The 20,787-nt window shown below is 43.1% G+C and overlaps 1 protein-coding gene across 1 annotated transcript; it reads left to right on the top strand.

Annotated features, from left to right (window-relative positions):
* Positions 1–653: 653 nt before the first annotated feature.
* On the top strand, positions 654–1,055 carry LOC145958555 (uncharacterized). Its single transcript, XM_083076059.1, has one exon. It carries the CDS (start codon positions 654–656, stop codon positions 1,053–1,055), a length of 402 nt encoding a protein of 133 aa, XP_082932185.1.
* Positions 1,056–20,787: the final 19,732 nt, after the last annotated feature.

Below are 20,787 nucleotides of genomic sequence, written 5' to 3' on the forward strand. Positions count from 1 at the left end.
AAGCCCGAGCGGAGGTGTTGGCAAAACCTGACAAACCGGCTGAGACTAATTTCCGAAGTCGTCCGAAAGAGCTGATTCCTCGCGAGAAGCCTCCTCGCGGTCCGAGATACTCACAATATACGCCACTCAATACAAGCAGATCGGCCGTCCTAGAGCAAGCACTTGCCTCAGAGGTGCTAGCAGTCCCAAAGCGAGCTTCGACCCCTCCCAGGGCTGATACAACAAAGTCTTGCAGATACCACCGTAATCGGGGGCATTCCATAGAGGAATGCGCGGCTTTGAAAGACAAAATTGAAGACTTAATCAAGCAGGGGCAACTGCAAGGCTTCATAGACCGACCGACCTCATCCCGACACGCCGACTGGTCTCGGCGACATGATCATCCTGAGTAGAGGAGAACGGGAACGCACTCATACAGGAAACGTAATCGGTCGAGAGATAGGCGAGAGGAAGAGCCTTCGGCGCAACCTCGGCGGGTCATCAACACCATAGCCAGTGGATTCGTTGGCGGGGGATCATCCTCATCGGCCCAACGAAGACACCTGCGAGCCGTTCGGCACGTGCATGTAGTAGAAACAACTCGTCGTCGCCTTCCTACCATCACTTTCACCGAGGCCGACTTCAAAGGCATCGACCCGGACCAAGATGATCCGATGGTAATCAGTGTTGAAATTCACAACTGTATTGTACGTAAAACATTGGTTGATCAGGGAAGTTCAGCCGACATTCTGTATTGGAACACGTTCAAGCAATTGGGTATTCCAGAATCCGAGTTAGTTCCTTATGATGAACATCTGGTTGGGTTTTCAGGCGAACGAGTTAAGACAAAGGGATATATCAAGTTGTCAACCCGGTTTGGGTTTGAAGGAGCCAAATATCGTGACATCTCGGTCAAATATGTGGTAGTTCATGCCAGCGCATCTTATAATATTCTGCTCGGCCGGCCGTCCCTGAATCAGCTTGGGGCGGTTGTATCCACCCCTCATTTAGCCATGAAGTTCCCGGCCGAGTCAGGACGAGTCATCACGGTCCATGCTGATCAGAAGACTGCGTGAGAGTGCTACTTTGCCAGCTTGCGATTACCAAGAGTGAAGGACGAAGTGCCTAAGGAGCCGAGAGGCGTTCACTCGGTGTCACAACAATCGGCCATGGACCTCGACCCCCGAATAGATCAAGAAGAGAGTGTAGAACCTATTGAAGATAAGCAATCAATTCAAGTTGGAGCTTCAGACTCCCAGCTTACTTACCTAGGGACCGTCCTCTCTTAACAAGAAAAGCGTGCTATCGGACAAGTAATTCTTGACAACAAAGACTTGTTTGCATGGCATCCCTCCGACATGCCTGGCATTGACCCAGATTTCCTTTGCCACAAGCTTTCAATCAGCAAAGAGGCAAAGCTGATTGCACAGCGACGTCGGAAGGCCGGAGAAGAGAGGAAAGCCGCGATCGAGGTTGAAGTATCAAAACTTTTAAATGCTCGGTTCATCCGAGAAGTACACTATACGACATGGCTGGCCAATGTTGTCATGGTTCGGAAACCGAATGGAAAGTGGCGTATGTGTACTGATTACACAAACTTGAACAAAGCCTGCCCGAAAGACGCCTACCCATTGCCGAATATTGACCGACTCGTTGATGGAGCATCGGGTCACAAATTCTTGTCTTTCTTGGATGCATACTCGGGGTACAACCAGATCTGTATGCATCCCCAAGATGAAGAAAAGACGACATTCATTACTGAAACGGCCAACTACTGCTATCGGGTCATGCCGTTCGAGTTGAAAAACGCCGGAGCCACGTATCAGCGTTTGATGAATAAAATTTTTCATGAACAGATTGGTCGAAGTATGGAAGTGTATGTTGACGACATGGTCGTAAAATCAAACGACATATCCATGCACGTGCGTGACCTGGCCAATGTCTTCCAAGCGCTTCGGCAACATCAGATGAGACTTAATCCTGAAAAATGCGTGTTCGGGGTCTCAGGTGGAAAATTTCTGGGGTTCATGTTGTCCAACCGAGGCATTGAAGCAAACCCCGACAAATGCCAAACCATTCTGGGTATGAAAAGTCCGAGTACTCTGAAAGAGGTTCAGAAGTTGGCAGGCCGACTCACCTCGCTCTCTCGGTTCCTTCCTTGCCTAGCCGAGATAGCTAAACCTATCCTTCTCTTACTGAAGAAGACAGAGCGGTTCAAATGGACCCCGGAGTGTGAAGCATCATTCTAACAATTCAAGGAGCGTCTTAGTACATCTCCAATCCTTTCCAAACCAGTTGTCAACCTCGACATGATTGTGTATTTAGCTGTCTCCGACACTTCAATCAGTGCCGTCCTGATTCAAGAGAAGCAAGACGAACAACAACCGGTGTATTTCATCAGTCGGACACTACAGGATGCCGAACGACGCTACGAGTTGATAGAAAAAGTAGCCTTAGGGCTTATCTACACCGCCCGCCGGCTCAGGCAGTACTTCCAAAGTCACAAGATAGTTGTCCGAACTGATTGTCCAATTGCAAAAATCCTAAGAAAACTAGAGATTGCCGGCCGGATGATGGCATGGTCGGTCGAGCTTTCAAAGTTCGACGTATCTTTCGAGCCGAGAGGCCCCATCAAGTCACAACATTTAGCCGACTTTGTCAACAAGCTCACTCCTCCGGGTCGTTTTGAAGACGAACCGTGGACCATGCATGTCGATGGATCCTCTAATTCCCAAGGAAGTGGGGCGGTATAGTTCTGGCTAGTCCCTCGGGCATCACCATAGAACAATCCCTCCGCTTCGGCTTCCGAGCATCTAACAACCACGCGGAATACGAAGCCTTGCTGGCCGGGATGCGGTTAGCAATCGAGATGGGCGTGAAAAAAGTCATATGCTGGACCGACTCGAAAATCGTGGCCAAAAAGGTCAACGATAACTTTCAGGTCAAAGACTCCAATCTGTTGCAATACTACCACCTCTTCCAAAAACTCAAGGACAACTTCACTGAGGTTCAAATACGACACGTCCCACGAAGCAATAATTAACGAGCCGATCAGTTAGCTCGGCTCGCCAGCAGCCGGAAACCAGGACAATTGCGCACAACCATTCACCTGGAGATTCCTTCCCAAAGTGTGACAGCTGAATGTATGACAACCAGCGCCGAAACGCCTACCTGGATGACCGCCATTCGGAACTACATTATCCAAGGGGAATTTCCAACCGACCCGATGGAAGCTAAAAAGACATGAACGCAAGCGGCTCGGTACTCCATAGTAGCCAACGAGCTTTACAGGCGAGGATTCTCCACCTCGTTGCTCAAATGCATCGACGACCTACAAGCCGACTATGTGATGCGGGAAATCCACGAAGGTATTTGTGGTTCTCATTCCGGGGGGCGAACTTTAGCAGCTAAAGTCTTGCGAGCCGGTTATTATTGGCCGACTCTGAAGGGGGACTGCGCCGAGTTTGTCAAAAAATGCGTTCAATGTCAAAAGCATGGGAATCTCATCCATGCCTCGGCCGCTGAATTGCATAGCATCAGCTCCCCATGGCCGTTTGCTTTATAGGGTATTGATGTGCTCGTACCATTCCCGGTAGCAAAGGGACAAGTTAAATTCCTTCTCGTCGCGGTGGATTACTTTACAAAATGGATAGAAGCTGAACCGCTCGCCTGCATCTCTGCTGCCAACGTACAGAAGTTCGTCTGGAAAAATCTGGTTACCCGCTTCGGCATCCCGTACGCCATTGTTTCAGACAATGGCCTTCAATTCACCGACAAGAAATTCAAGATTTTCCTCGAAAACCTTGGCATTCGACATCAGTTTACATCAGTCGAGCACCCTCAGTCAAACGGGCAGGCCGAAATAGCGAATAAGGTTATACTCACCGAGCTCAAGAAGAGACTCGGCTTGGCCAAGGGAGCATGGGCCGAAGAGCTACCGGAAGTCCTTTGGGCATACCGATGCACGCCACAATCAACTACCAAAGAGACGCCTTTTCGCCTAACGTACGGCGCAGACGCGATGATCCCGGTTGAAGTGGGAGAACCGTCCTTCAGGCGACAAAATTTCCATGAGGAGTCTAATGACAGCTCCCTCCGAGCCGAAATCGATGTTCTCGACGAAGTACGAGAGAAAACACAGGTAGTGGCCGAAGCATGCAAACAACGCATGACCCGACGCTTTAATTCCAACTTAAAGCCAAGGATATTTCACGAAGGTGATCTCGTGTGGAGAGCAACCGGTTCGGCAAGGCGCAACTCTTCCGAGGGAAAGCTCGCAGCCAATTGGGATGGACCGTTCTGGATACGGCATACCCTCGACAATGGGGATTACAAGTTAGAAGAATTGTCCGGCAAGGTCATCCCTCGGACATGGAATTCTACTCATTTGAAGACCTATTACAGTTAGAATTTAACTCATGTACATCTGAAAATGTATAATGATGCACTCTTTTCCTTGAACCAGTCTTTTTTCCTCTTAAAAAATTGTGAAAAGAGGTTTTGGCCGGCAAAGTTTTTAACGAGGCATCCACTCAATCAATAACAAGACAGTTCAACTATCTATCACTTGTGTTACATTGTCGCGATTTTATTTCATATTACAAGTCTTCCCTCCCGAGATGTCTCTCGGCCAAGGATGTGGCTTACGTTAAAAATTTTACAAGTCTTCCCTCCCGAGATCTCTCTCGGCCAAGGACGTGGCTTCAATTATTTTACAAGTCTTCCCTCCCGAGATCTCTCTCGGCCAAGGACGTGGCTTCAATTATTTTACAAGTCTTCCCTCCCGAGATCTCTCTCGGCCAAGGACTTGGCTTCAATTATTTTACAAGTCTTCCCACCCGAGATCTCTCTCGGCCAAGGACGTGACTTTAATTATTTTACAAGTCTTCCCTCCCGAGATCTCTCTCGGCCAAGGACGTGACTTTAATTATTTTATAAGTCTTCCCTCCCGAGATCTCTCTCGGCCAAGGACGTGGCTTCAATTATTTTACAAGTTTTCCCTCCTGAGATCTCTCTCGGCCAAGGACGTGGCTTTAATTATTTTATAAGTCTTCCCTCCCGAGATCTCTTTCGGCCAAGGACGTGGCTTCAATTATTTTACAAGTCTTCCCTCCCGAGATCTCTCTCGGCCAAGGATACGACTTCCATCAATTCTTACGTTTTCATCACGAAAAAAGAAAATATTACACCAATATATGACAGCAAGTAAAATTCAAATTCATTAAACAGGGCACTATCGGCCCAAGCAAGTACATTAAAAGGGCACTATCGGCCCATCATTACAAAAATAAGAACAACAAGAAACAGGTTTAAGATCCCACCTCCGGTTCTCCCTGAACCGGACCATCTTCAGGCGCTGTTTCTTCATACGTCGTTTCCTCTTCAATCGGCCCAATTGACCGCGCCGGAGCTTCCTCATCGGCTTGCTGGTCCGAAGGAATGGAGGCCAAATCCACTAAGTTACCCTGGAAAAAGTCTTTTGTCATATCCAGGTGAAAGTTAGGGGGGAAGTGCCAAAATAGCAAGCCTGCCGAGCTGCCTGAACAAACCCAGCTTGATGTTGAGACAGGACCTTGTTGCGAGCCTTCTCCCTGTAAGACCCGAAAGCTGTTTTCTCGGCCTCCAGCTCCTTTCCCAGGACGGCAACCTTCTCTGTTTCATTCTTCAAGGCCAGTTCCAGACGTTGGACCTTCAGAGCAAGGTCGTCGGCAGTACGCCCCCGACGGTCAAGCTCGGCCTGGAATTTACCGTTGGCCGTTTGGGCGTCGGTCAGCGCAACAAGTGATTCTTGCAGGGACTTCTCCTGCTCGGCCAGTTGACGACGAAGCCCATCCGCCTCGCCATTCGGCTCCATCACAATACTTTGAGCCAGGGCCACGGCCCGAACTTGGAACTCACAGAAGAAATTCCATTTCTGCTCCGAACGCATGCGGCTCAAAATTCCTTGACCAGCCTCAGAAGTTAAGTCCTAGCTCAAGAAATCCTGAGCATTAACGTTGCTGGCCACAAAATTTGGCCCAACCAGGCCTTCTGGAGCAGTCGGGTTGGCCAGCCGTTGTTGCTTGGCTCGGCGACTCTCTTCCTCGACCCTCGTGTCATCGAGCCTTCTTTTTTTCCGGCTGGGGCCGAGACGAACTGATGAGCCGTAATTTAGTGCTTCAATTCATATTATTATGGCATTGATTACTTCTCACATTTAGGGTTAATTTCGTGGTTTTATCATGTTTGCTAATTGTCATTTGAATTATGGGCTTAATTGCAAAACTAATCAAATTTCTGTTTCTGGACAGTTTGACCTTTGCTCGGTGTTTTGGCCATATCTGGAGCTACAGGACTCCGAATTGAGCAATCTTAGTGGCGTTGGAAAGATAAGAGAAACAGCTGCAAATGTCTCACTAACGTGCATCTCCTAATTCGAAGCCTAAGATGGTCAAAATGGATCCCGAAAATGACCCACGGAATCTGGAAACGTTTTGGGCCTTGTTTTGCAATGTTTAAATCAGTTTGGGCCCAATTTGACCCAAGCCTTCTAGAAGGGAAAAAGGGTAATTTAAGAAACCCTAAAAGAGAGCAGAAGACAGGGGCTAGAGGCACACTCACGGGGGCTTGCTCCCACTTCCACCTTCTCTTCCGTTTTTAGTTTTTCTTAGGTTTAGTTTAGGTTTTCTTCTTCTTTCTTGTTCTTCTTTCTTTTTCCTTCATTTTCAACACTTCTTGGGACTCCTATGATGCAAATTTCTCCATGGGTTAGGAATGTAATCTTTAATTTCAGTTGTTATTCACTTTCCCCTCTTTTAATTTAGAATTTCAAGTTCAATTTGTCTTTAGTTTCATGCTTCTTGCTTTGGTTGAAATTTATTGCGATTCTAGCTTCTCATTCATGCCTTGTGGTTGTTGCTACTGTTATTTTGTTGCTGCACACGAATTTAATTTCAATTTTATGGCTTTATGTTAAGATTTTAAATAGGCAAGCGCACCCAAGTCTCTGTAGTAAAAATAAAAGGTTGTCGAACCTCAGGGACTTGTGAGATAACTTAGATTTCTATTATATTAATTGATGCTTATAAATTTAAAACTGGAATAGTTACACATATTCAAATTTGATATATATGATTTTCCAACTTCAAGAAACCAAAGAGTAATTTGATTTAAAGAAAACAGATATAAGAAACAGTCGGGATTTGATTTCATCAATCTCCCTCCTATGTATTCCTATTGATTCTTTCTAAAGATTCCATTACTCATTGTCATTGAGTTCCCTAATTTCATTCAAACCCAATTCCTTGGCATAAGAAATTCTAAGATATTTAACTCAATGAATGATTCCTCACTTCATTAAGTTAAACATCCCGCTGTAAGAATCAGAACCTGATACAACTATTAATTTCATGACCATTCCTGGCTCTCAAAGTTAATAGGTGATTCGTTCCAAGTCTGGTTTCAGAAACGTTTTCCAACCAAATCCGAAATCCGAGATCAGAGATAAGTGATCAGATTATCAAAGCATTAAGAACAGGACAGAATCACTAACATAAAGTAATGGATGATATATATATATATATGAATCAAAGAGAATACATAGGAGTTTGATGATTACATCTATCCCAACCCTAGAGATTAGCTCTCCATATTACAAGAAATCACCAAATTACAAGTGGAGAGGTAAGAGAAGAAAATCCTTTCTAGATTCGCGTTTCCACGAGCTCCAGAGTACTCTGTTTTTTTCTTCCTTTCGTGCCAGTCCCCCTTTTCTCTCTCTTTCTTTTCTTATATATGAAAACAGAGTAAGCAAGAGAGATATGAATCCGCTCAGCGCCTCGAAACGGCTGAGCGGATTGGGAGTTCTTCACCATGAAGAAACCTGAATTCTTCACCATGAAGGAACCTAGGCGCTGAGCGCCTTTTATTCGCTGAGCGGATAGGAGGCAGAGAGCACCTTCACGTTTCTGGATGAAATCCGCTGAGCGGATTGGAAATGGCTGAGCGGATTGGAGGCAGAGAGCATTCCTTTTCTTCTAGGGACCAATTCACTGAGCGGATATGATCCGCTGAGCGCCTTCATTGTGGAAACTCTCTGTTCTTATTCCGCTGAGCGCCTCAGAATGGCTGAGCCATTCTTCTCCAAGTTTCAAATCCTACAAAATAAGCACAAAATTAGATCAAAGGCTTCCTGTTCTATGTGCTAACATTGATCAAGAGTATCTCTTTGATTCCATGCCTATATAAATCAAAATAACATTAATAACAACACAAAAACTATTAGATAAGTGTCTCAAATGAATGTTAAATCAAGCTAATTAGACACTTATCAAACTACCCCCAACTTAGAAATTTGTTTGTCCTCAAACAAAAATCTTCGTTGAGAATAATATGACTGACTCATCTTTCCAGTGAATACAAAAGTTTCACCCAACAAATATATCAATACATTTTTCATGATTTCACAGAATACAATGAACTTATTTTTCAAAATCCAGTGAGTGATTGCTACAACAATTGATACCCAAATGATGACAAACATTGTGAACCTCAAGCACACTCAAGGAAAGTATCCAATCATCTTCCATTGTTTTCAGCCAAGAGCACTCAAATTTCCTCACTAGTGTATAACTCTCTTAGTATATTATGCAGATGAGTGTTTCTCTCTTTTCATGCACCAAACAAGCTAAGTCTGATTTGTTACCTGTCTCTCACAAGTCTATTGTTAAGACTAAGCATGAATTACTAAGGACTTAAGAGGGTTGTAACATGGCCTGGCTATCAGAGATTTGGTTTTTCTTTGGGAATCTGATCTGAAAGCCTGTTTGACAAGAGACATTCTCACTCATATGGTTAATCAAATCCTTGCTCTAGCTTGAATTCTCTTGATTCTTTATACCTCATCCCTCTTTGAATGACTTACTGGTTCCTTCTCTTTCAAAATATTGCACAAATTTAATGGAATGATAACAAGGAACCTTGATTACAAAATTAACTCAACTTTTTTTTTTTTTTTTTTTTTAACATAATAATACACTGTAATAGAGATATACAATCCAGCTTCAACCACATGACCTCTCCATGCAAACTACCCCCAACTTGGTTCAAACCCACTTGTTTCATAAAAATGTCTCTTACCAACAAGGCTAAGGACAATCATGGTTTTCCATTTTGAGCTTAGGGGTTCTGTTTAAGGTCAGATTTTATGTTCAAGGATTCATGGGTTGGCTTTTTGGCTACTGGTTAAATTAAACAACTGCCTTAGAAATTTCATGCATAGCATAACTGTAACTAATGAGAGACTCAAACAAAACTGACCGCATGAATTAGTGATGACTCTCCAAGATTGTATTTTAACTGTTTGGCTCACTCACTCACACGGTTTGGTTAAGTGCCCTAACATCAACAACTTTAGAATCATTTCAACTTCACTTGAACAAACTTGAAGCACACAATCAAAGTCAAAATTGTAACCACTTGAGCAACAATGTAACTTCCCAGATTAGAAAATATTGATCATTGAAAACTTTGAATCATGAATTTGCACTTTCTAGAAAAATTTGTCAGTTGAGTTAAACCAAAGCAAGCAACTAATGTATCCAAAATAAAATGCACAATACTGATAATAAATAAAACGAAACAAAATAAACTGCACAAAAACCCTCAGATGTCCTCAAAAAAAAATGCACAATACTGATAATAAATAAAACGAAACAAAATAAACTGCACAAAAACCCTCAGATGTCCTCATCATCATGGTCATCTCCTTCTTGTTCTCCTTCAGCTCCATCTCCTCCTTCTTGCTCCTGCTCATCCTCTGGCATTGGCTGCTCCTCCTCTCCTCCTTCAAAATATGGACTGTCCCCAGGCCAATAAAAGTGTTGCTGAAATGCCTCTGGGGATGGCCATTGGAAAGGAGGGCCACCCTGAAACTGTTGCTGATGGGCATGATACATGCTAGTGTTGAGTGACATCAGTGCCAGATGGTTGGCCAGATTCTGCTGCTCTATGTGATGAAAGTGTGCAGCCATAAAGTCCTGAGCAGGTACTTGGGAAGAAGAAGAGCCTTGCCCATGCCTCGGGGGTCGAGGTTGTGAAGCATCTCCATGCTGCTCACTTTTGCAATGTATTTTAATATATGCAGCATTGATGGGAGGTCGGAGAGCTTTATTTAAATTACCAGGCAAATGAGAACCACTAAATAAACATAGCCCAGTAATTAAACCTGGAAAGCCCAAAGGTCTAGAAACACCTGTTGAAGACGGAGAAGATAGCACGATCTTGTGTATTTCATCTGAAATAATTGTAGGTATATCCACCTCTGTCTTTTGCAAAATAGAATAAAGAAGTGTTGCTCTGGGCATGTTTAGATCAGATATGTGGGTGATGCAGTACACATTACAATATAGGAGATTCTGCCAGATACGTGCAGTGGTAGTCAAATTCTTCCTAAGGAATGAAACTGGGTTACCTGTGAGTCCCACTGTGTATGTACATCCAGGCAAACATAACAGCTTAGCCATTTTGTCCGCATTAAAAGCATGGGCTTTCTTCAATCGGCCAAATTCATCCAAACCATTGTTAAGTCTCAATTTTACCTCTTTTTGGATGAGACTTATACAAGATTTAATGATCAAATTCTTCCATTCTTTGTATCATTGCATATAATTGTTCTCATTTTGGTTTCTTTTGTATATGCAGGTATTCAAGTAGAGAATTGAGGATAACAAGGCTAAAGGAGTGGAAATCAAAAGAATTAAGGAGCAGAGCAGGCAACCGCGCCAGGCGCCGTGTTAATCTCGCCGGGCGGGCATAAAATAGAGTACTCTCAGCCTTTGGAAACCTCGCGCCGGGCGCAATTTAGAATTGCGCCGGGCGCAATTCAAGGCCGAGAGCACATTGAGCATCAGGGGAAGCCCGCGCCGGGCGCGAAGTGTAACGCGCCGGGCGCAATAACCCTAATTTGTCTCCTCGGGCTGCATAAAAGGAAAATGTCGAGGGTTTTCTCCCTCATTCGCCCAGGGGCGCCTCCAGGAGCGCTGCAGGAGGGATTCTCAGGCTTCGGAAGCCTCCCACGGTGGATCATTCCTTCGGTTCTTCCTTTCCTCTTCCATCTCTATTTTAGTTTTCCCCTCTTTGTTTTGAGAGGTTCTATCCATTGTATTGGGGTTTTGATGTAACCAACAAACTCTATTGTAATCCTTTTGTGTTTAATGTTATATATGTTTTGTTTCATTCCTTGTTGTGTATGATTCTATGCTTAATGCTTGCTTTGGCTTGATCACCCTTTGCATGATTTAAGGTTTCATTGAGTATTGGGAAATATCCTTGAAACTAGTTATGAACATATGCCTAGTGGGAATTGTACCTAGGGATAGGGCTTGACCCATTAGTAGTCTTAAAACCCTAACCGGTAATGCGGGTGGAGGTATTGAGTACTCAAGGGATTGATATTCAATATTTTGCACCTAGGCTCTTTCTCTAAGGAATTAGGTCTGAGTAAATTTATGGTTGACTGAACAATGGATGTAACAAGAGACATAGGATTAACTAGTGTTTGTTTGGTGAAATCAAACCCCCACAACTTCAAGTGTCCATTTTACCATTTCTCACCCCATTTCATTCCTAATTCATTTATTTGTGTTTTAACAATTCCAGTAGTTTTGTTCTTAAATTCATATTCATATTTATTGGGATTGTTCTCAAGTCACAAGTAGCCAATGAATGCTTAGTTTACCTTCTAATCCCTGTGGATACGATATTTTTACTACTTGTACGGCCGGTACACTTGCCGTGTTTGAGTCCGTTGAGGGAAGTAACCTAATCTATAATTATAAATAAAAGTACTTCAACGGAAATCTCAACAAGTTTTTGGCGCCGTTGCCGGGGATTAGAATGGCAAATTGAGTATTTATAGCTATTTGTGACTTGTTTGTTTATATGTAAATATGTTTTGTGTTATATGTTGTTTGTGTTATGTATTGTTTGTGTTATTTGTTAAGTGTGTGAATCATGTTTGAAATGAGTAAATATAGGTTATACTTTGTTTGGAGTGTGAGATATGAGGTAATTCTGGTTCTGGTTGGTTACAAGGTTCCCTTCAAAGCAAATTTAGGCAAAATGTAACCATTTCAGAGTACCACGCCCGGCGCGAGTTTGTGCTGCACCCGGCGCGGTATCAGAATTTGAACCTCGTTGGCCTTTTACTGATATGGAGCCCGGCGCGAGTTTGTGCTGCGCCCGGCGCGAGCACTCTCCTGAACCTATATTTCTCTGTTTTCAAGCATGTTTCTTTGTGGTTAATTTTGGTCTAAGGTTGTTCTTCATTTTTGATATAATTGTATGGTCATCATTGTATATTATGCTCACCATGTTCTTCATGATTATACTCTTTCACAACTTCTGGTTACTAGGACTTGCAGGCATATACTGGTTGGCCTGGGGACCAGGCTTCTAAATGTGGGGGAGTGGAGCTGCTGATGCAGATGCGGTTGAGCACTTACTGAGGAAGATGACCAAATTTGATGGAAATAGATGAAGCTCACCTTAGTTCACCTCTGTTTGCAATTTATTTTTCTGTTGTTATTTTCAGTATTTTAATTGTTTTTGGATTACTCTGGTTGGTACATCTTTTTGAATATCCTGCTAGAGCATGGTTTTTAATCTTGTTGAATACTTGTTTTGTATGTGATCAATTTTGGATTGAGGTTTGCTTAATGTTTATGGTGTGTGTACTTTAGACATTTTCAAGTCATATTAGAGCTTTAGTTCATGATTAGTTGCATACGGGTTTCAATGTTGATCATAGACTGAGCTGAGTGTGATAATCTGTGGATGCCAACCGAGTGAGGTCTGAGCCTAAATACTGATGAGAGAAACTACACTTATGTTGCATGATAGACTTTGCTTGAGTTTCCCGGGTGGTTTGCTAGTGTAGTGTATTTACATGATCAAGGCATTTCTATATTTTGATAACCATCTAAGCCAAAAAGCCATTTTTATTTTTCTTTTGACCCATATCTTCCTAAGCTTAAACACTCAACCTTCCACTTATCCCAACTTTGAAAAATTAACCATAAATCCTTGTTTTGGTTAAGAGAGTATATTGATGACATCAAATAAGTTTGGGGGAGTTGAAGAATGAAGAAATTTGAGAAAAAAAGAAGTATGTGGTCAGTAAAAAAAAAAAAAAAAAAAAAAAATATATATATATATATATATATATATATATATATATATATATTTGAAATAAGATGCAAAAGTGTACAGATGCATCATATAAAGGCTAATGGCTGGAATTGGTTGAGGGCATGTGCTAAAATGATACATTGGGGTATGGAGAAAGAAATTATTGAAGAAATTTCAAGTACTCTCTTAAGCTATAGCACCCTTATTCCTTGAAAAACCATGAAACCGCTATGCTTGACCCTAATTACCTTAAATTGCCCTAATAAAGCCCTTGTGATAAGTGCCTGCATGTGTATTACCATTGGTTTCATTTGGAAACGAAGAGCAAAGTTGAATCCTGTGGCGTGAGTAGTAGATATGAGAGAAACACTCACCCCTATACACTAGTGTGCATATGAGAGAAACACTTTCCTAGTGAGGATGCATTCATAGATAGTCATTAGCTTTTCTCAGTTCTTTGATCTCTTTTGAAACTTTTGTTTGCACATTGTCATGTTCCATTGCAATAGTTGTGGCTGAAAATTCGTTTAAGGTTCATGCTTGTGAAATGAAATTGTAAGTGAACCAAGAATAAGGAATTTGACACACATGCATTGCTTGTTATCTGCTTGATTAATTACCTTTTGCTTGAGGACAAGCAAGGTTCTAAGTTTGGGGGAGTTGTTAAGTCTCAATTTTACCTCTTTTTGGATGAGACTTATACAAGATTTAATGATCAAATTCTTCCATTCTTTGTATCATTGCATATAATTGTTCTCATTTTGGTTTCTTTTGTATATGCAGGTATTCAAGTAGAGAATTGAGGATAACAAGGCTAAAGGAGTGGAAATCAAAAGAATTAAGGAGCAGAGCAGGCAACCGCGCCAGGCGCCGTGTTAATCTCGCCGGGCGGGCATAAAATAGAGTACTCTCAGCCTTTGGAAACCTCGCGCCGGGCGCAATTTAGAATTGCGCCGGGCGCAATTCAAGGCCGAGAGCACATTGAGCATCAGGGGAAGCCCGCGCCGGGCGCGAAGTGTAACGCGCCGGGCGCAATAACCCTAATTTGTCTCCTCGGGCTGCATAAAAGGAAAATGTCGAGGGTTTTCTCCCTCATTCGCCCAGGGGCGCCTCCAGGAGCGCTGCAGGAGGGATTCTCAGGCTTCGGAAGCCTCCCACGGTGGATCATTCCTTCGGTTCTTCCTTTCCTCTTCCATCTCTATTTTAGTTTTCCCCTCTTTGTTTTGAGAGGTTCTATCCATTGTATTGGGGTTTTGATGTAACCAACAAACTCTATTGTAATCCTTTTGTGTTTAATGTTATATATGTTTTGTTTCATTCCTTGTTGTGTATGATTCTATGCTTAATGCTTGCTTTGGCTTGATCACCCTTTGCATGATTTAAGGTTTCATTGAGTATTGGGAAATATCCTTGAAACTAGTTATGAACATATGCCTAGTGGGAATTGTACCTAGGGATAGGGCTTGACCCATTAGTAGTCTTAAAACCCTAACCGGTAATGCGGGTGGAGGTATTGAGTACTCAAGGGATTGATATTCAATATTTTGCACCTAGGCTCTTTCTCTAAGGAATTAGGTCTGAGTAAATTTATGGTTGACTGAACAATGGATGTAACAAGAGACATAGGATTAACTAGTGTTTGTTTGGTGAAATCAAACCCCCACAACTTCAAGTGTCCATTTTACCATTTCTCACCCCATTTCATTCCTAATTCATTTATTTGTGTTTTAACAATTCCAGTAGTTTTGTTCTTAAATTCATATTCATATTTATTGGGATTGTTCTCAAGTCACAAGTAGCCAATGAATGCTTAGTTTACCTTCTAATCCCTGTGGATACGATATTTTTACTACTTGTACGGCCGGTACACTTGCCGTGTTTGAGTCCGTTGAGGGAAGTAACCTAATCTATAATTATAAATAAAAGTACTTCAACGGAAATCTCAACAACCATCACCTCCTATAACATCACGACTACCCAAATACTGCTGAATGGCATCCCTAGAATAACTGACCACAGCGCCTCTGACCCAGCTGTTTCTAGTTTGATCAGTCCTCTGGAGCGGGTAAGCATTGGCATAAAACTCCTTGATGATCTCTTCATTATATTTCTTTTCAGGAGTAGCCAATTTGTTCCATTTCCTGCGAGTCAGCTCCCTTTGGAAGTCCATATATTCTCCGACTTCCAACTCCACCCGCCTTTCAGTTACTATCTGTCGAGGCTCCAATTCTGCATATCGTTGCTGCTTGGACTTGGTCATGAACCTGTGTCTATCCAAACGAATGGGAGCGACAGGTGGAGGAGAAGGATCCTCATTGTCAGAATCTTGTGGAGGAGGATTTGAAGAAGCAGCCCCCTTCCTTTTCTTGCTGGCTGGGATCTCATGGGTGGGTTTAGGTTTTCCCATCTGCAATTCACAAGTGTTAGGTAATTTCAAATAATTCATTCAATAATAAAAACAGCATGAGTCTCTGCCTCTGATCCGCTCAGCGCCTCTGATCCGCTGAGCGCCTCAAACAAGCCTGGGTTTCTGGCCTCAATCCGCTCAGCGCTTTTGAAGCGCTGAGCGCCTTGCTCTAGAACTTGAAAATTTTCAGTTTTTGAACTTAAAACCCCACAATCAATAAAACCTTCTCACAAAACACAATTTTGGCTTTAAATGAAATGACAATGAATTTACAAGCCTAAGCCCTTAACATGGATTGCAGAAACTCAGGAACCCTAACACAGTCTATGAACTTTGATGTAAAATTTGAAACCCCAACATACATTATTAAGAGCAACCCAATGGGATTACAAAATTTAAAGAATAGAGCAGAAAAAGTTAAACCCTAGTCAGCATAGAACAATGACAGAAAAATTCATCCATGAAAGCCAAGGGCTGGTGCAAAAGAAGAACATGCATGGACATACCTGAAATCTGTTAGATGCACAAAGAAAAATCACAGAAGCAAGGGTATAGAGAGCAGTTATGTGAGAATAGGAATAGCAAGAGGGAGAGGGAGAGGGATAGGCTCAAAACGTGAAGAATAGGAGAGTGAACGTGGCTTATGTGTATAACCCCTTTTCAGCTGAGACTTTTAATTCAATTAGAGGCCCAACCCGTGATCCATCCGCTCAGCGCTTGGAATGCGCTGAGCGTTTTGCCTCCAGAGAGCTCACAAACCTCAGGCGCTGAGCGCCTTAATTCCGCTGAGCCATTTGGCTCCAGAGAGCTCCAGGGATTTTTGCCATTCCAGGCGCTGAGCGCCTTCCAGGCGCTGAGCGCCTTCCCTCCAGGGACTCATCTGGTTTACTTACTGATATAAGGGGCTGAGCCCTTCAGAGTGGCTGAGCCACTGAGTCCTGGATCAGAAATTCTTGATTCCAAATTTAACTAAGTGTTGGCCTAAAAATCGTAAAGTTCTTTTCCTACAAGCATATAAGCAAATTACCTAAGTTTTCAATCCCTAAACTCAATCTCTAAAATAACAACACTGAAATTAAAACTTGCAAATACTAAGTAACCAAAACTAATTTCAAAACATGTTGGCTGGGTTGCCTCCCAGAAAGCGCTTCTTTATTGTCATTAGCTTGACATTTCTTGAGGTCATGGATCATTGAGATGAGTGACAGTGGTGAGCTTCTCAACCTCACCACCTAAGTATGGCTTGACTCTCTGACCATTCACCATCCAAGATCTCCCAGAATTTGGTTCTTCCAACTCTACTGCTCCATATGGCTTAACTGATTTAATCACAAAAGGTCCTGACCATTTGGACTTTAGCTTCCCAGGGAACAGTCTCAACCTGGAATTGAACAACAACACCTGTTGGCCTGGTTGAAAATTTCTTTGAACAATCTTCCTATCATGATACGACTTAACCTTGCTCTTATAGATCTGGGAGGATTCATAGGCCTGCAACCTTATTTCCTCGAGCTCATGTAGCTGAAGCTTCCTCTTTTCACCTGCGGCCTTCAAATTAAAATTTAAAGCTTTCAAAGCCCAATAGGCTTTATGCTCCAACTCAACTGGGAGATGACAGGCCTTCCCATAAACAAGCTGAAACGGAGAGAGTCCAATTGAAGTCTTGTATGCTGTCCTGTAAGCCCACAATGTATCATCTAATTTCAAAGCCCAGTCTTTCCTTGAGTTAACTACAGTTTTTTCTAAGATCCTCTTCAACTCCCTATTGGAAACCTCTGCCTGTCCATTTGTCTGAGGATGGTAAGGCGTAGCTACTTTGTGTCTCACACCATAGTGCTCTAACACCTTCTTCAACTGTTTGTTGCAAAAATGAGAACCACCATCACTTATGAGCACTCTCGGTGTTCCAAATCTGGTAAAGATATTCTTCTTCAAGAACTTGATCACTGTTCGTGCATCAGCTTTCTGAGTTGCTACAGCTTCCACCCATTTAGAGACATAATCCACAGCAACTAAAATGTATTCATTAGAATAAGAAGATGGAAGTGGTCCTACAAAGTCAATTCCCCAACAGTCAAAAACTTCAACTTCAAGGATATTTTGCAAAGGCAGTTCATGTCTTTTGGAAATTCCTCCAGTTCTCTGACACTTATCACAATTTTTGCAGTGTTCATGAGAATCCTTAAAGAGAGTAGGCCAGTAGAATCCAGACTGGAGGATCTTTGCTGCTGTTCGATCTCCATTGTAGTGACCTCCATAAGGTGAGTTGTGGCAGTGCCACAAGATATCCTTGATTTTTGCACCTGAAACACATCTTCGCAACAAACCATCCGCACCAATCTTAAATAAATAAGGATCATCCCACACATAGTAAGTGGAATCCTTGAAGAATTTCTTTCTCTGCTGCCAATTAAGATCTTCTGGAATGACCCCAGCTGCTTTGAAATTTGCCATATCAGCAAACCAAGGCCTTTCTTGCACAGAGAACAGTTTCTCATCTGGAAATTCTTCATTGATTGCACTCTCAAGTATGGTCACCTCTTCATTTTCTAATCTTGACAGATGATCTGCAATGTGATTTTCACAGCCTTTCTTATCTTTTATCTCTAAATCAAATTCCTGTAGCAGCAAAATCCATCTTATCAACCTTGGCTTGGAATCGGATTTAGTAAGCAAATATTTGATAGCTGCATGGTCAGTGAACACAATGATTTTCGAACCAATCAAATAAGAACGAAATTTCTCAAGTGTATACACTATTGCCAGTAATTCTTTCTCTGTGGTTGCATAATTCATTTGAGTTTCATTTAAAACTTTACTCGCTGTCGCCACCGGCCCGAAACGGGCTTTCGGCATTCGCGAAAGATGGTTGGACTCGTTTATTTGTTTAAAAAATATGGATTGCTAGAATGACGTATTCTCAAACTGAGACCTTGTCAAACGAGCAATTTTATTAAATGATTCACCAATCCATATTAATCCCAAGCGGGACCCTCCATGGATTAGTGGTTTTCGCAAAAAGGAGGGGTTCGTGGAGTCGCCACCAATGTTTTTCTCAAAACATTGGAAAAAGGGATAAGGCAATTGATTTTACAAATCAACTTTGGCCATTACAACCAGAGTTGGGTAAGGGAGTCGGTTACGCGTGGGGAAGGTGTTAGCACCCCACAGCGCCCCTTTCGGGTTCCCTATGACAGATTATTTTCTAAAATAACAACGTAAAATTACTAAATTACCCCTATTTATTATAAGCGATTATAAATTAACTATCTACATGATGACAGTTTAAATATGCACACAGAAAGCAGTAAAAGGAAGGATTTAAGAAGAAACCTCTTGAAGCGTGCTTTTATATATTGAGTAAAACTGGGAAGCTTTTTGGCGTTCCCTCGCTCTACAAGCTCGCTCGCTCCTTCCTAAAACTTTTAACTATGAAAATCCGGAGGATTTCCCTTCGACTAGGTTCGATCCTCAAGCAAAATGGCTCGGGGCTCAAGAACTTTGTCGGATCAACTCTCCGAGTGATTTCTAGGGCAGAACACTGCTCAAAAACCCCAGAATACTCAAGGAGAGGGTTGAAACTATCTCAAAAAGTGTGAAATGACGTCCAATTGACGTCATATTTATAGGGAACAGGCCCAATACGGGCTACAGAACCAATACGGCCGTATTGAAATTTTTGAACTTCAATACGGCCGTATTGAGTTCAATACGGCTGTATTGAAGCTTCAATACGGCCGTATTGATTTCAGTACGGCCGTATTGAAGTTTCAGAAACTTCAATACGCCGTATTGAGTTCACTGCGGCCGTATTGAAGCTTCAATACGGCCGTATTAAGTTCAGTACGGCCGTATTGGGCTTCATTCCCTCCACTTCCTTATTTTGAGCTATTCTAAGACCTCTAGACCTACAGAGAACCCTCCTAGGGCCTTCCAGGAGTCCTTCTGGCTGATCTTCCTTCAGTCTTTGAGAGTCTTCAAGCTTTATTTCCGACCCGGACAATTTTAGGGGTCTACAGCTGCCCCCCCTTTACTTAGTCAAACGGTCTTTTGGTGTACCGGCTGACAAGTAAAGGAGTTGACCCAATTGTCCGGGTGATGCGCCGACCTTCTGACTTGTAGCGTCTTCCGGTGGAAAATTGTTGAGTAACCTCTCCAGGTTGAGTATTAGTCGTCGCCTCTCCAGGCTCATGCATACCTCGGTGCTCTCGACAACTGGGTAGCTGAGTACTGCCTCTCCAGGCCTGTGCATACCTCGGTGCTCTCGACAACTGGGTAGCAGAGTATTGCCTCTCAGGCTTATGTATACCTCGGTGCTCTCGACAACTGGGTATCTGAGTATTGCCTCTCAGGCTTGTGCATACCTCGGTGCTCTCGACAACTGGGTAGCTGGGTATTGCCTCTCAGGCCTGTGCATACCTCGGTGCTCTCGACAACTGGGTAGCTGAGTATTGCCTCTCCAGGCTTGTGCATACCTCGGTGCTCTCGACAACTGGGTAGCTGGGTATTGCCTCTCAGGCCTGTGCATACCTCGGTGCTCTCGACAACTGGGTAGCTGAGTATTGCCTCTCCAGGCTTGTGCATACCTCGGTGCTCTCGACAACTGGGCAGCTGAGTATTGCCTCTCCAGGCTGGTGCATACCTCGGTGCTCTCGACAACTGGGCAGCTGAGTATTGCCTCTCCAGGCTTGTGCATACCTCGGTGCTCTCGACAACTGGGTAGCAGAGTATTGCCTCTCAGGCTTGTGTATACCACGGTGCTCTCGACAACTGGGTATCTGAATATTGCCTCTCAGGCTTTGAGATGATTTTGTCTCCACAGTCCACGATGCTGCTTCGACGGTTTTTCTGATTTTGTGCCGCTGAGGGCTGGATAACGCAGGGATCCGTCTAGGGGATGTGCAGTCATTCATAGGTTCCTGTGCCCCAACTTGCATTGCATTGTTGGTACCCATTGAGGAATTTCTGTTTCCTTGGGGTGTAGACACAGATGCTCTTCTTGAATTGAGCGATGCCTTATGCTTGGCTGACGTCCTTTGACGTTGGTGGAGTATCCCGGTTATCTTTATTCGGGTATCTCTTTTGGGTTTTCTGATTTTTGTCGCCTCTGTGTAGGCTGTTATCCGCTGGGGATTTTGTCGTTGATTTTGATTAGCCTCTTCTGTTAGGCGTATCAGCTTGACGTTCAATGATTGGCTAAAAAGCCAAATTCCGCTTGGGGAATTGTTATTGAT

This window comes from Cajanus cajan, chromosome 6, assembly GCF_000230855.2.
Source record: "Cajanus cajan strain Asha chromosome 6, NIPB_CcT2T_4, whole genome shotgun sequence".
In the NCBI taxonomy this organism is placed as follows: Eukaryota; Viridiplantae; Streptophyta; class Magnoliopsida; order Fabales; family Fabaceae; genus Cajanus; species Cajanus cajan.